The sequence below is a fragment of the Centruroides sculpturatus genome, unplaced genomic scaffold (genome assembly GCF_000671375.1).
Source record: "Centruroides sculpturatus isolate CEXI.00-Female unplaced genomic scaffold, Cexi_2.0 scaffold68, whole genome shotgun sequence".
Taxonomy (NCBI): domain Eukaryota; kingdom Metazoa; phylum Arthropoda; class Arachnida; order Scorpiones; family Buthidae; genus Centruroides; species Centruroides sculpturatus.
This window is the reverse complement of record NW_019384331.1, coordinates 402,502-417,382: the sequence shown is the minus strand read 5'-3', so window position 1 is coordinate 417,382 and position 14,881 is coordinate 402,502. Positions and strand designations below refer to the sequence as shown.

The 14,881-nt window shown below is 28.6% G+C and overlaps 1 protein-coding gene across 4 annotated transcripts in view; it reads right to left on the bottom strand.

The window, feature by feature from the left end:
* Positions 1 to 14,881, bottom strand: part of LOC111629950 (protein 4.1-like) — a 55,475-nt gene that overhangs the window by 6,717 nt on the left and 33,877 nt on the right. For all 4 annotated transcript variants that reach the window (XM_023373915.1, XM_023373922.1, XM_023373937.1 and 1 more), the window contains exons 7-13: positions 11,827 to 12,000; positions 10,465 to 10,705; positions 9,679 to 9,776; positions 8,767 to 8,957; positions 8,467 to 8,642; positions 5,369 to 5,500; positions 3,493 to 4,251 (exon numbers count right to left, since the gene is read on the bottom strand). In XM_023373915.1, the coding sequence (XP_023229683.1) occupies positions 3,493 to 4,251; positions 5,369 to 5,500; positions 8,467 to 8,642; positions 8,767 to 8,957; positions 9,679 to 9,776; positions 10,465 to 10,705; positions 11,827 to 12,000 (1,771 nt within the window). The remainder of the gene's footprint in view (positions 1 to 3,492; positions 4,252 to 5,368; positions 5,501 to 8,466; positions 8,643 to 8,766; positions 8,958 to 9,678; positions 9,777 to 10,464; positions 10,706 to 11,826; positions 12,001 to 14,881) is intronic.

Below are 14,881 nucleotides of genomic sequence, written 5' to 3'. Positions count from 1 at the left end.
TTCTATAGAATGCCGGATTTCAAACTTTGCTGGTAACATATATAAAATGAATATGCCACAGGTATATGAAAATAAAACAATTTTAATCTGTGTAACTGTGAGGCTGTAATCTTATACCCAAGTATGATAAGTCCTATTAATAGAAATACACTGATATAGTAATTGAAATAATAATTTTGACTGTATCGTATAATTAAAAATAAAACTATTAAATTTATACATAAACCTAAAGAATTTGTTTAAATTATCAATTTGTGAATCTATCTAACTTAAATTAAATTTACAATATTCAAGAAAATTTTATTAGACTTAAAAAATTAAATAAAAGTTTAAAAAATATTTCATTTTAATTAGAAAAATTAGTATTAAAGTATACACTAATTTATTTCAATTTAAGCACGATTTATTGTTAAATTTATGTGAAAGTTTAATGGATAAGTTTGATCATTTTTAAATTAATATTTTAAAATAGTAATAATAAACATAATTTTTCAATATAACTTATAAAATGTAAGTATCTATTGATTTATGAAAATTTAAAAACAGGTATGCAAAAATCAGTAATGAAAATGAGCAATGCTTTTTTTTGTTAGTACTATAGAAGTCCAATAATAATCATTTACTATAAACTGCTCAACCAGTAATTTATATATATAAATAAGGATGTTTGTTTGCTCATTTGCTATGCACACCTAGGCCAATCCAGCCAATTACTACGAAACTTGACAGTTATATTAACATACTTCTAACTTAGACAATGTCTTAAATATCACCCCAAAATATTGATTGTATTTCTATATATAAATTAATTTCTGCCTATATTCCATTTGCTGGGTTTGCATGTAGCACCATCTATTGCAAACAAATTTAAGAAAATAATAAAATAAATATAATTCTTAAAAATATATATTATATTCATTTAATTACTGCGACAACGATATAGGGTGAAATAGATGCACAATATCTTTACTGCAACAGATAGTATGTAGCACTTGCCTATATGGAATTGAAAGTATTTAAGAATGTGAAAAGCTATAAGTATTTAATTTTCCACATCTAAGAAGTCAAGTTTTTCATTTCTGAATGGTACTTTCTTAATTCTAATAAGTACCCTCCAGTAGCTGAGTAAATAAAACCACTGAACACTGGTAGTTGGTCATGGGTTTGGGCATGGCCAACAGGCTGGCCATGTAGAGTTTTCTGGTTTTCTTCATCTTAGTAACACCTAAATGGGACAAGCTTCACATATTTCTGGGATATTGGAATGGTCAGTTTCTTAGCATTAAAACTAGAAAAAATTATGATATCTGAAAAAATTTAAGATATACAGTCGACCCCCCATAACACAGTAAATACGTTCCGGTTTTTATGAATCCATTTGCTATGAGTCCAGCCAATCACAGCCCGGCACATATGCAGTTTACAGACTATGGCTGTTTGAAAGGATTCTTTCATAAAATTAATCGATTCTAGACTAATTCGACTCAACGTTTCCAAACTACGTATAATTTTTTGGGAATAATCCATATAAACTATGCTATAAACAAAAAATTGTAGGATTACTTACCAAGTGTGCACCGTTTGACTACGCCATTGCTTAAGCTCTTTTTCGTCGTGGAGCTTGTCATCAAATGGAGCTTGCATGCTTCCTAATAAATTATTTTTTTTGCAAAAAATTTGCTGAACTTTGGAGACATCATTAATATAAATATAATTTTTATGGACATTAAATAATAAATGGTTTTNATTATATTCTGAAGGAAATTCTGCATAATTTGGCAGCCCCCCTGGCAAACTTTTTATGGACCCCCAGGGGGCCGCAGCCCCCCGTTAAGAAACACTGCTCTACAGTACACAATTTAAATAATTTTTAAAATGTGTCAGATTGGTCACTTAGTGCAATAAGCCTTACATTAAATAACCTTTGTAGTTATATAAATCAAATACTATAATATTGTGGTGAACGCCATCCTTCACATCTCAACCGTCGTGAAAAACAAGCAACAAACCCTGGGTGGTATAAGTCATCACTTTCTAAAACAAGTTTGAACTCACCCAGTAAGAACATTGACTGTTAGTTGTTCTTTTGTTAACCGCATCGTCGAGACATGTACCATACACGCAAAAAGACAATAAACTCAGTTCTGTTACAATCAAGTCTCATTCATTTTTATCATGCGCAGTGACGAAAAGTAAAACAATAGTAGTAAAAACATTACAATATAATATATTGTAATAGAAGGATTAGAAGTAAGAAATAATCTAATTTGTTGTTATTTATTTCCCAGGCAATGCTGGGCTTATACGAGTATAGTGGAAACCTGTCTACTATGGAAGAGTTGTTTCATCCCTTGGGATTCCATTATAGATAGATTTGACTCTACAATATAATATAATAGAAGGATTAGAAGTAAGAAATAATCTAATACTGTTAATGTTTGTTGTTATTTTTTGCCTGGGCAATGCTGAGCTTATCTACTAGTTAAATTAATAATCAAAGTTACACTTTTAAAGATAAAGCATTAAAACTAAAACTATTAACAAAATATTGCATTGAAGCAATAAATTAATAATGCATAATGATAAATTTAAACTATTGAATCTTCAGAAAGTACTATCAATTGGAATATTGAATTTGACATGGCAGTTGTTAGCAATTTTGGCATACTTTTAAATACCATTACATTAAAAGCACATAAGGTGAGATATTTTTTTGAAACATCTGTAAATTCACAGTTGCCACATGCCAAAATCTGTATCAACTGATGACTTTGTTAGTTCAAATAAGAATTTTTTAGACTATTTTTCATAAAGGATGACTGTTCAAATCCATCTTCCAGAAGTCGCTCTTCCTTCTTCAACATTTGACAAAATCTAAATTACTTTATCAATGAACACTTAACTTGCTTTTAAGAAACTTTACAAACTGACAATTAACTTATCAAAAACAAAAATGAAATTATGAAAACAGCAAAACTCATTGTTCTTGTCTAAAAAATTCTGTAGCAAATAAAGAATTGTTGAATTAGTTCATAGAAATACCCAGTTCATTCAATAATTAGAATCTTACATACCTACTGATTTCTTATTTATTCAGCATAATATATATCAGATATTTGTTTAAACTGAAACTATCTTTTGTATTTAAATTTTAAATTAATATATATTTTTCAAATTAAGATAAGAAATATGAAAGAATACAGCAGGCAAGGCAAATGCAGCTCTTACATGCAAATAGTAATATTCAGCATACTGTAATCAGAGAGATTTCTATGATAACAAAATATAGATTATTTTAACATTAATTATGAAAATATTTATGAGAAATTTTGTTTTTTGTAATTGCCATTCATGTAATAAATTAAGAATAGTACACGATATAAATATTTAAAAACTAACTAGTAACATTTACAAGTTTTTTTTATTAAAAAAAATTAATCAAATGGCAATACAAAATACAAAATAAGCAGAAATAAATAAAATAACCTAAACCTTTGTTGGTGACGATGGTTCTTTCTTCTTTCCAGCAGGAACTACACCTACTATAACTGGTTTAGTTGAAATTATTCCTTTTGAAATGTCAGAGGGCTGGTCTTCCTTTTTCTTTAATTGTTCATTTTCTTTCTTCTTAGAAAGATCTTCGGGAGATGTTTCTTTTGGATGAACTGCTGCAGCTTTTCCTTCTTTCTCAGCTCCATATTGGTCAAGACTGCTAGTTGATGAATGTTCAGATGAACTTGAAGAAGGTTCAATATTTTCAACTTTTGTAGCTACCTTAACAGTACTTGTAGTAGTAGTTGTTGTTGTTGTAGCAGCAGCAGTAGTAGGAGTAATAGTAGAAGTAGTAGGCTGTTTTTGTTTTTCTTCTATGGGTGATTTTACTTCACTTTTCTGAACTGCAGATGGTTTCTCGGCATTTCGAGAAATCTTTTCATCTACACCAGATGGAGCATATGTAAAAGCTATGGCGGTAGCACGTTTTGTAGGCGAAGATATTTCTTCATTCGGTGCTTCTGATGCATTTTTATTCTGCTCAGTATAAGTAAAACCAAGAGCTTTGGGACTGTATGGTCTCTTATTGGTAGAGTCATCAACATCATGACTATATTCTTTAGTATATGGAGATCCTGGAGAAGTTTTGTATGGAATGTTTGACTTATCTGATTTTACAGATATTGCATGTGTGTGATTTGGAGTACTAGTAGTAGGGCCAGGAGAACTCTTTATTGGTTCTGGAGATCCCTTTTCCTCCTATTTTTCCATTGCATGCATTCAAAGACAGGTTAAGATGCACAGCCATATACAATGAGAAGAAGAGAGCATGCATAAAAGAGCAAAGAATACATATTAAGATAGATTATAAACATGCAAATATCATAATTTATATTGTTTATTGAATTCATTTTACTTTAAAAAGATATCTAAATCATATTTTTAGAGAAAAACATTCATACTTAGAAAGAAAAAGAGAACACAACACATTAAATGCATTAACATTCTACTAAGTCATTCATATGTTTAATTAATATTTTCAATAAAAGAATTCTAAAACATAATATATATTTTCATTTTTACAATTTTATTAATTCAAATTATATTAAAATTTATTATCAAGTATTCTAAGTGAACATGTAAATTTTGATCAGTTTTTTCAAATTCTATTAGTACACATTTATTAGATATATTCACTGTAGAAATCATATATAAATCATATTTTTAATACCTTAAAATCAATGATATTTATATAAAGAAATTTCTAATATTTTATTCTTACGAAAAATATCAGTCTAACTTATTCTGAACAGTTAATAATTCTTTTTATCACAATCTTCTATGAAGATAAATAGGAATTATTAACTGTTCAGAATAAGTTAGACTGATATTTTATCTTCTGTGAAGATAAATAGGAATTAAATTAATGCATTTTATTTTGGAATTTTTCAACATTAAGATTTTAGGAGTGGAAAAAAACAAAGAAATTAATTTTATTTAAGAAATTAAAAGGAAAATGTAATTGTATGATTTACTAATAAATATAACTTCATACAAAAATCTTGGAATCTCTCTCATCATTACAAATTTTATTTTTATAAACTAAAATCTAGATTCAAGTATGATTGGTGTACTAAGAATCCTCAATTTACATGTAATTATGAAAAATTTTCAATATTTTACTCAGCGTTTGAAAATATCAGCATGAAGATATGTAGAATTTAACAACAATGATACTCCTGTAATGTTTTAGATTCTTTAGATAAAAGTACATATTTTAAAGTCATTGCAATTTCAGTATAAAAATATGTAAAGTAAAATTTATAATCACAATTATATAAAATTTTCTAAAAATTTATCCATTTAAATAACTTACATCATTAAATTTTCTACCAGATTCCAAGGGTTTTGATTCTATTTTCTTTATAACTTTAGCATTTTCTGTAGGTGATTGATCTATTCTTCTGATATCCATTGGGGGTAAAACAGCAACTCCACCAACAGGTTTCTGACATTAGTAAAAATTACTTGTATTAAACTGATGTATTAAACATCATTAATTTTAAAAATTTATTTGTAACTAATAACTGACAAATCAATAAAATGCTTTTAATAACAAATTAGAGGAAAGACTAAATAAGCAATACAATATAAATTTCAAATATACCACACAGAGTTTTTGGTTCATTATATTTTACCATAAAAATATTCAAATTAAACTAATTTGCTGTTATGTAATGTGTAATACTGAACATTAATGATCAGATGGTTGAGGTAAAGTGATGGTTAATGGTAGGTTGATGTTAACCACTGCTCTGGGGACCCAGAATTTAATCTGGACAAGCAATTGCAGAGATTTTTCTTGGATGGTGAATCCTGGATGTGTAAGACTCTATCCCATACTAACAGGCTCTCCTACTATGGGCTTGGAATTTATGAAGCCTTTGCTAAGAGTAAAAATGAAGGGGCAAAAAAAACATCAGTTACAAACAGTTCTCAAACCAATGTTCATTCATAGTGAGGCAGTGAGGTGTTCAAATGAATGGATTAATCCCTCTGAAGTACTAGTAAAATCTCATTACATGCATCAAGTTTTCCTCAGTTGTTCAAAGATACCTGTAGCAGATTCACAAAACAATTTTCAATTTAACTTTCTGTACCTCTGCTTCCTCTTTCAAAAAAAAATTGTTGCATCCCCAATTTTTGTAACAATCTCATAAATACTGTTCTTATAATTTATTTAATGGTCTACAAAACAGTATACCTTATTAAATAAAGTATATTGTTTGCCAGGGCTTGACTCTTGTCGAGACGTTTCAGCAAGAGCATGGATGGATTTTTAGCATTCATACCAGAGTTGTTCAGACAAGGGTTGTGAATTAGGCATAACCGTTTTGCTGATTCATTTTTTGACATTAATTTAACTTTTTTTTGTTTGATTTTATTAAAAATCGATAATTTGGTAAAAGCTGTGCACCCCCTTGCAATAGTCTTGCACCCCACAGATTGGAAAATACTGGTCTAATGGATTTGTATTGAGTGAACAGGATAGTCATTATTCCACTCCCCAACAAACAATCCACTTGGTAACTCTTGGTCCAACCTATTCTGCACATTCACAACATAATGGAGGAGTTCCTTTTTGCTGAGATTGTCATTATGGACTTACCAGCACAGATTATTTTTCTTCCTGAATAATGCCATTTATTGCAGATATAACAGACATGAAAGTGTAAAATTTCCTTCACTAAAATATTGAATAGTTTAATTTATCATGATTTCTACATAGACATTATACTGAGGGTGAGCCTCTCTAAATTCTCTGACATTTTTCCTCAGACTGATTTGACATTTGTTTGATTAGCATGACCATTAAAAAAAAGTTAAATACAACTGCTAAGGTCAACATTTTAAATGATCACTATTGATAAAAAAAACAGCACAAAACTCCATTCTTCTTTCAAAGTTATCCTCAGCCAACTCCTAGACATTTGTAATTTGATACAAGTGAAATTTATGGAGACATAAAATAAATAATACAGAAGTCTAGCTAAACCCAGTCTTTTGAACAACAGCATATAATAATTGTTGAAATTTGCTACAACAGAAAACAGCAAGAACAGCTACCCGAGTGTCTTTATTTGTTACTGGATATTGTTAGTTTGATTTCACACTTCCAGTATCACAAAACTTCTGAAAAATTAAGACTGATGTTTGAGAAGGCTTAAGCAAGTTTGGATGAAACTCATGAAACAATTTTTGATTTGGTATGCATTACTGTTTACTTTAGTAAAAAGAACAAATTCTTCTCTTTCTGCAAAGGTAAACACTATTTTTAAATTTAAAACCTACACAGAAATCTACTCAGACAGTTTAACTTACAAACATTTGCTACTAGTAAATCTTACCACAATATTAAAATCACCTCTATACTCTTGCAGATTTACATATTACAGCTAGTATTAACCTAGCCTGTGTTATTCCCGACATATCTTGGGGGTCGTGATCTCTGACCTCAACCGGTTGACCTGAGATATCTCGTTACAACAATGGAACATTTTTGAAACTAGATGTCACTAGTCATTATAATTTTTATATTAAAACTAACTTTCAAAATATAATTTGTTTTGGTTATTACATTTATTAATATATCTATTTTATTTGTGATAAATAGATAAATAACAAAAATAATTTCAGACAATACTATAGCCACAATTATTCTTTTCAAAATCTTTTAATTTTTGTTAGGCTTAACATCAATGAAAATTCAACATGGCATCACAGGCAACAGGTAAGGATTTAAACATCTGATATGTTAAAATAAGAATACAATTTATTGTAATCAATCAGTATTGACAATGAAGAAAAAACAGCTGTAAAAAAGTAGAAAAACCTCTTTGGTTTTAACAGAATCTAAAAAGGTTTATAGGGCTTATAAAAATAAAACATAAACAATGTCGATGATAAAAATCTCAAACCTTGGCATCTTCCAGGATACTCCCATTCTACAGAAAAATGGTATGAAATACCCAATAGTGAAACAGCACTTTTCTACAATGTTCTTTTATGGAAATTTATTCTTGATTCATCCCATATATAAAATTATTATTAGAGAATAAAATTTTTTAGAATATTAATTTGAGGAGGGAGTTGATCAGAACTTGGCAGAAGATAAAGTGAGGTATAAGAAAGCAATCTGCTGCAGCAACCCCAAAAGCATAGGACTAATAAGTTGAACAATAATAATTTGAGAAATCTAATGTTGTTCTATTGTTATTTCAGTTTAACAATAACAGTAATACTGAAAAAGTAAGTATAGAATGGTATGGTAATCAGCTACAGTTTTAATGGTAAATAAATTTATTCTTTGTCATTAAAAGTAAACTAATCAACATGACTTCTCTTTATTAAAATATATTTTTAATTTGCACAAATCAAATGAAAGTTTCAACTAATTTTTTCATTAAAAATTACCTTTCCTTCTTTCTTAACTTCATCCTTTTCAGTAGGTTGTTTTTCAGTTGGAGTTTTATATTTATCTTTTTCCAAATCCTCATTTGAGATTCCTTGAGGAGCACCTGCAAGTGTATGTCGTTTGTTCTCATCTAGGCGTTTATCAGGAGAAAGCTGATCCTTTGACTGACCTAAGGCTACATTGAAGATTATAGAAATCTTAATAAAAGATCATTGCATTTCTGACAATGAAGCAAAATGGCAAACAATTATATTTATTTAAACATCAATACATTATTTTTAATCATTTATAATACTTGCCTGACATTCCCCCATCCATACTCCTTGAAGCTAAATGTCTAGTACTTAATGAGCGTTCAAAATCAGGTGGTGGACGATCTATTAATGCACTAGCTTTCTTTGTTTGATACTGAGTTCTGCCAGAATAACGAAACTTAGAACCAAAGTATGGAAGAAGTTTTTGTTTAGGTGGAGCTACAGGTGTCATCAATCTTAAAAAAAGATTTATTAATTACTTTAATATTAAAAATAATTGAAATTAGAGAATATTAATACAAACTAAAAATGAATTTGTTTTAATGAAAGAAAATTATCAAACAATTACAAAATACACACAAAAATAATTCTTAAATAGCACATTAATACTATAAATTTATTTAATGTCTATAGACAAATCCAAAACACTGGTATAAATAATCATATTTTAAAATTTTAATAAATTATGAAACAAAAACTTGTTAACAATTAAGAAATAATTCTATTTCTTGTTTATACACATATTTCTGCTTGTAAGATACCCACAAATACAAAAATAGGGGTGAGTTTTAGGGGTCTGGAATGGATCAGAAATATTCCCATTAATTTCAATGGGAAAAATTGATTTGAGATACAAGTCTTTTGAGTTACAAGCTTGGTCTTGGAATAAATTAAACTCGTATCTCAAGGCATTACTGTATTTAGATTGAAAGTCATACTTTCATAACTATTTCAATTAAAGAGTATGCATTTTGAATTTGTCAACCTCTCAGTCTAAAATATGCTAGTAATTATTCTGTCAAATATTCTAAATATAGAAAATATAAAATAGCACTTTTATACATTTATTGTCCTCTAAATTTTTTCCTAAAAAATTAGAGAATGATCATAAAATAAAAAATCATATACTAATAATTCAGATTATTAGTATCAATTTCATAAAATATACTCATATACCTGAAAAATGTATGATGTTCTACACAAACTTTCCACAACCTTTTAGCTGCTCTATGATTGGCTAGTTTAAATCCAATTGTACTTTCAAATTGTTCAAACTAAAAAGACAAAAATTATGAAATATATATTATCTGAATAAATTTTTGAACATGAATAATTCTTCATATAAATGAGCATTTTTAGAATAAATAATATGCAATTTTATCATAATAATATTAAAGTTTATTAAGAAATATTTAGCACTAACTGTAACCTATTACTTAACCTAGTAACATCAAAATTACTAAGAAAAATATCATATCCAGACCAGTGGTTCTCAACAATTCTGGTGTATTGGAACACCATTCATATACTTTATTACATGGAGCAGTAGCATCAATATATTCAAAAACTTGATAAGCAATTTCATGTTTACTATTCTGATGAAACAATAAAGAACTAAACCAAATAAACTTTATTGTACTGAATAAAAAAATAAACATGAAATTGCCTACAAATAATGTGTAGTACATTGAAATATATTTGTAATAAAAGCTTTAAAGCCTTTTTTTTTATGTGGAACATTTGAAGCAAGATTGAAGAACACCAGTTAAGCTGTTCTAGCTGTATCTGCATTGGTATATAAATTACATGCATACATATTACAATTATTTTGTATATATGACAATAAAATTCACTGATCATTACATTTCTTGCCCACAGACAATGATTCAAATAGTCCCTACTTGAAATATCTACTGTAATAACAAGAAATATTTTTATATTTTAAAATAAAAAATAACTTACCTCGCCAGGTCGAATTTTGATATAAAAATTGTTCCTTTTATATGAGACTTTCAGAATTTTAGGCCACGCAAATCTATTAATACGTAATCTTTCCCTATACACCAATAATCCAGAAGCACACACTCCTAACATGATATCAATACCTTCGGAATCTTTAGCATGGTGTAAGTCAACTCCATACATAGCTAATTTTTTTGCATTGTCTAAATAATGAACTTCAGCTTCTGCTGGTGTTTGACCTCTGAAATGATATTTTGTCAAGACAATTTTAAGCTTAAGAAAATTTATTTAATTATTAAATTAAATTTTTTACATAAATTAAAATAATTATATTCAATTAAAACACATTTTACATAAATATGTTTACATAAATATCAATTAAACATTTAGCAATTTCATTTAAAAATTAATGCTGAAACAATGTTAATCTTATTTATAATAGTGTATATTTTTTATGATTTAAATAAATTCAAAATTAAATATTTGAATTGTATGTCTCCAATTGTATTTGTATACAGGGTGTATCAGTACAGTGGTTACAAACTTTCAGGAGAGATAGAGTGCACCTAGACAATGGGAAATCACATAGCAATGCATGGTTGGAAATGCTTTCCTGGTGCGATAGTGACGACACAAAACACAAGAAAGAAAGGATACAAACAGGCGAGAAAACATGTTTATTATTCTTAGTACAGCAAAAATCAAAGAAGGTGTTCAAAATTATGACCCCAGGCCGTGATGCAGGCCTGACATCTCCAGCACACTGAAGATCTAATGTTGCCGAAAATACTGGATGTGTCCTGGACTTCCCCAGCAGCTGCCACGATGCATGCAACAAGTTCCTCAGCACTGTTAACTTGAATTTCATACACCAGTGCTTTGACGTCCCAGCATTTTTGCTGTACTAAGAATAATAAACATGTTTTCTCATCCTGTTCATATCCTTCCTTTCTTGTGTTTTGTTTTGTCACTACCGTGCCAGGAAAGCATTTCCAACCATGCATTGCTATGTGATTTCCCATCATCTAGGTGTACTCTATCTCTCCTGAAAGTTTGTAATTACTGTACTGATACACCCTGTATTAAATTATATATCACATATCTCTTGTTTTGCCCAAGAATACCATCAAATATTTTTAAAAACAGAACAATTTTGTTGATTAATTGATTGCTAATTATTCATTCAAACTAAAATCTAGTCAGTCAGTTATGTACCACCATGATTTTTTTTAAATCCATATTTTTTAAACTAAATTTTATATTAAAATCTAGTTTGAAAATTTATATAAAAATTGTATCTGTAAGATTTTCTTCAAGTTTATTATTTATGGCACTTAAAAATGAAATGCTTATTTATCTTACTTGTGTTGTTTGTGCAACTCCATAACTTTTTCTTCTAGCTCAGCAGTTTGGTTGGGTGCAAAATGAAAATTTGACAAATAATTTGTTCCATGTTCTTCATATTCATAATCACCCAATTCTGCTTGTACCAAAAACGAGCCAAGTAATGCATGTGTCACAAATGAGCAAGGAAGTCTGTAAAAATCAAAAAATAGTTAATGTTTTCTAAAATATAGTAAATCTCTTAATATTCAAAAAGTACTGAAAACATGAAAATTTAATATAACAATTAATATAAGAAAATAAATACTGCATTCACATAAATATTAGCAAACTTTGAGGAATAGCAACTTTTTTTATTAATTAATTGCAGTTGTAAAATAATAAATAATCTAAAATGTTATATGTATTGTGTATGTACATATGCTGTAGCATATATATTTAATGTACACATCTTTTAATATAGTTTTGTTAACAAAACTTTAACTTATTTTCATTTTAAATTGTGAATAAGGGAAAAAATTTCTTTTCTTGTTCATATAAAAAATAAAGATACAACTTTCCACTGATGATATAAATAATATCTTTACTTTAGTCAATTTTATAAGCCAATAAAATTATGTATAGAAACCACATTTATAAATGATGATAAAAAACAGAAGTATTTACATTTAAATATAGAAAAATAGTAATCAAATGGAATTACTAAAAATATACAGGGTGTTTTTGAAACTTTAACAGCATGTTCTATGAGTTGTAAAAATAAAAAAAATTTCAAATAAGGGAAGGCCTGAAAATGCTTCATTTTGAAATAATAGCAATTTTAAAATTAGCTGCACTTAAAAATTTTACATAATATAAATTAATAGCAAGCTATATTTTGAAGTCTTTGTTTTCAACAGATATTTTAAGTATTCTTTAATACGATCAAGTTACTCTAACTCAGAAAAAGTGGATATTTCATTTTATGCATGGCTGAACTAACAGCATTTGCATAAAGTGCAATGATTGTAAGGAGAACTTTTCAAACTGCTGTAACCTGAAAAAAGTGCTTTTGGACCTATGTTTATATGGAATTTTTTCATTTTTATGAAACTGTAGAGCAAGCTGTTAAAGTTCAGCAAGACTTTTCAAAAACACTCAGTATATACTTAAGTTTAATCTTTTTCAGTATTATTTACAAATATTCCTAATCTAATTAAAGTTAATATTAAATGGATACTTACATAAGATATAAATTCACCTAACATATATCATTAAAAATTTTATTGGTTAATGTAATTGGATTGAAAGTAATTCAATATGTTTGAAAAATTATTCTATATTCAGGTAATGCATTAATTAAGGCTAATGTAATGATTATCAACATAAATGTTAAGTTATACAGTAGTGGCTTTGTAAACTGCATGAAACAAAATTCTATGAAAATATTTTAATTTTAAAAATAAACACCATCATTTCAGAAATCCATAGACTTGCAAAAAATTATAAGGATAGCATCATCGATAACATCATAAATGTAAGAACACTTTCCACTGGATGACAGGGTTAGCAATCATCCAGTGGTATAAGCAATTGTAATATGCTTTTTGTAAGCAAAATGAAAAGATTTTGACAGTTAATGCCACATAAAAAATTCATAACTACTGCTTTAAATATAAAATGCTGGTTTATCTGATGAGAAAGCACTCTGATCTAGATTATGAATCAACAACTATGCATTTGTTACAAAGGTAATGTAAACATGGCAACATCAAAAGCTGGATCAGGATGCTTAAGTGTCTCAGCCTGTTAAAATGTATTGCTAGTTGTTCCAAACAAAATAAAGTAGAAAGAGTAAAAGCAAATGTAGAAATTGTGATAATGCCTGTGCAACATAGGTTTACAAACGTATCATCCACATATGAAACCATTACTAAGAGAAAAATGGACAGACAATAGCTTATCTACTTTAACCTGGAACATCAGAATTCTGTTATGCTTTTGGATGAATCAAAATTTAACTTGCACAGCTCTGATGATAAATCTTATATTAAGCACAGAAAAGACAAGTTCTATAACAAGAATAGTTTGATGCATATAGTAAAGTTTCTTGGTATGAATCCTTACTCCAGGTGTAAACAAACTACAAGTCTGCAAGTTTTGTGCTATAAAAACATCTTATCTGCCGAGCTAATTCTAACAAAGAGGAAACAATTGTGACACAAAATGTGCATCTTCTAGGACAGGGCTTCTTAAACTATGGGTTGTGACCCATTTGGGGTCGCGAGATTTTAATGCAAAATATTGAAAATAATTTGTGAGAGTTTGAAAATGGCATGCTTTGTGTCATAGGTTTCGTGAGTTGCGCTTTGTGTCACTTCTGGTGCAGCGAGACAATGATTCAGCAACACTGATTGTAGTGTGAACTAGTGCAGTGTTGTTACTTTTCAGTGTATTCAGTTGTCTCTGTTCCATTATAACACAAGAGTGAACTGTGGTAGTACACCATTATTGTTTTTGCAAATTTGTATGTATCTTTATTTTATATTTTTTCTTGGGTCACGAAAAAAATCACAATCATAAATGGGGTCGTGAATAAAAGCTTAAGAAGCCCTGTTCTAGGACAACACTGTGGAACGTAATCATGCCCAAGATGGTGAATACAGTACTAATATATCTCTACAGTTTGATGATGTCATTGTCACTTACACAGATGTACAATTTGTTGCTTTGGTAAAAGCACTTGATTCTGAATATATACAGTATGATTTAAGTTGTCTGAATAAAACAATTCTGTTTTTTGTTTGAAAAAATTCTTACAGAAGCTACGTACAAAATAGCAAATATTGACATATTTAGTGGAAAAAGTGTTATGCAAGTGTGTTGTCATAGCTTCTTTCTGTACAATGGTTTTGTTGCAGAATATTCTGATCCCCCTATATAGGGGGATCAGAATATTTGTCCAGAACAAGATTTGTTTCTTCATCTTCATCACTTGTTCTTTGCTGAAGTAGAGAACCAAGAATGTGTCATCTTCAGGTAAGTGTCTGCAGACACAGTTAAGTCATTGTCAACATCAATAAAATCTTAAAAT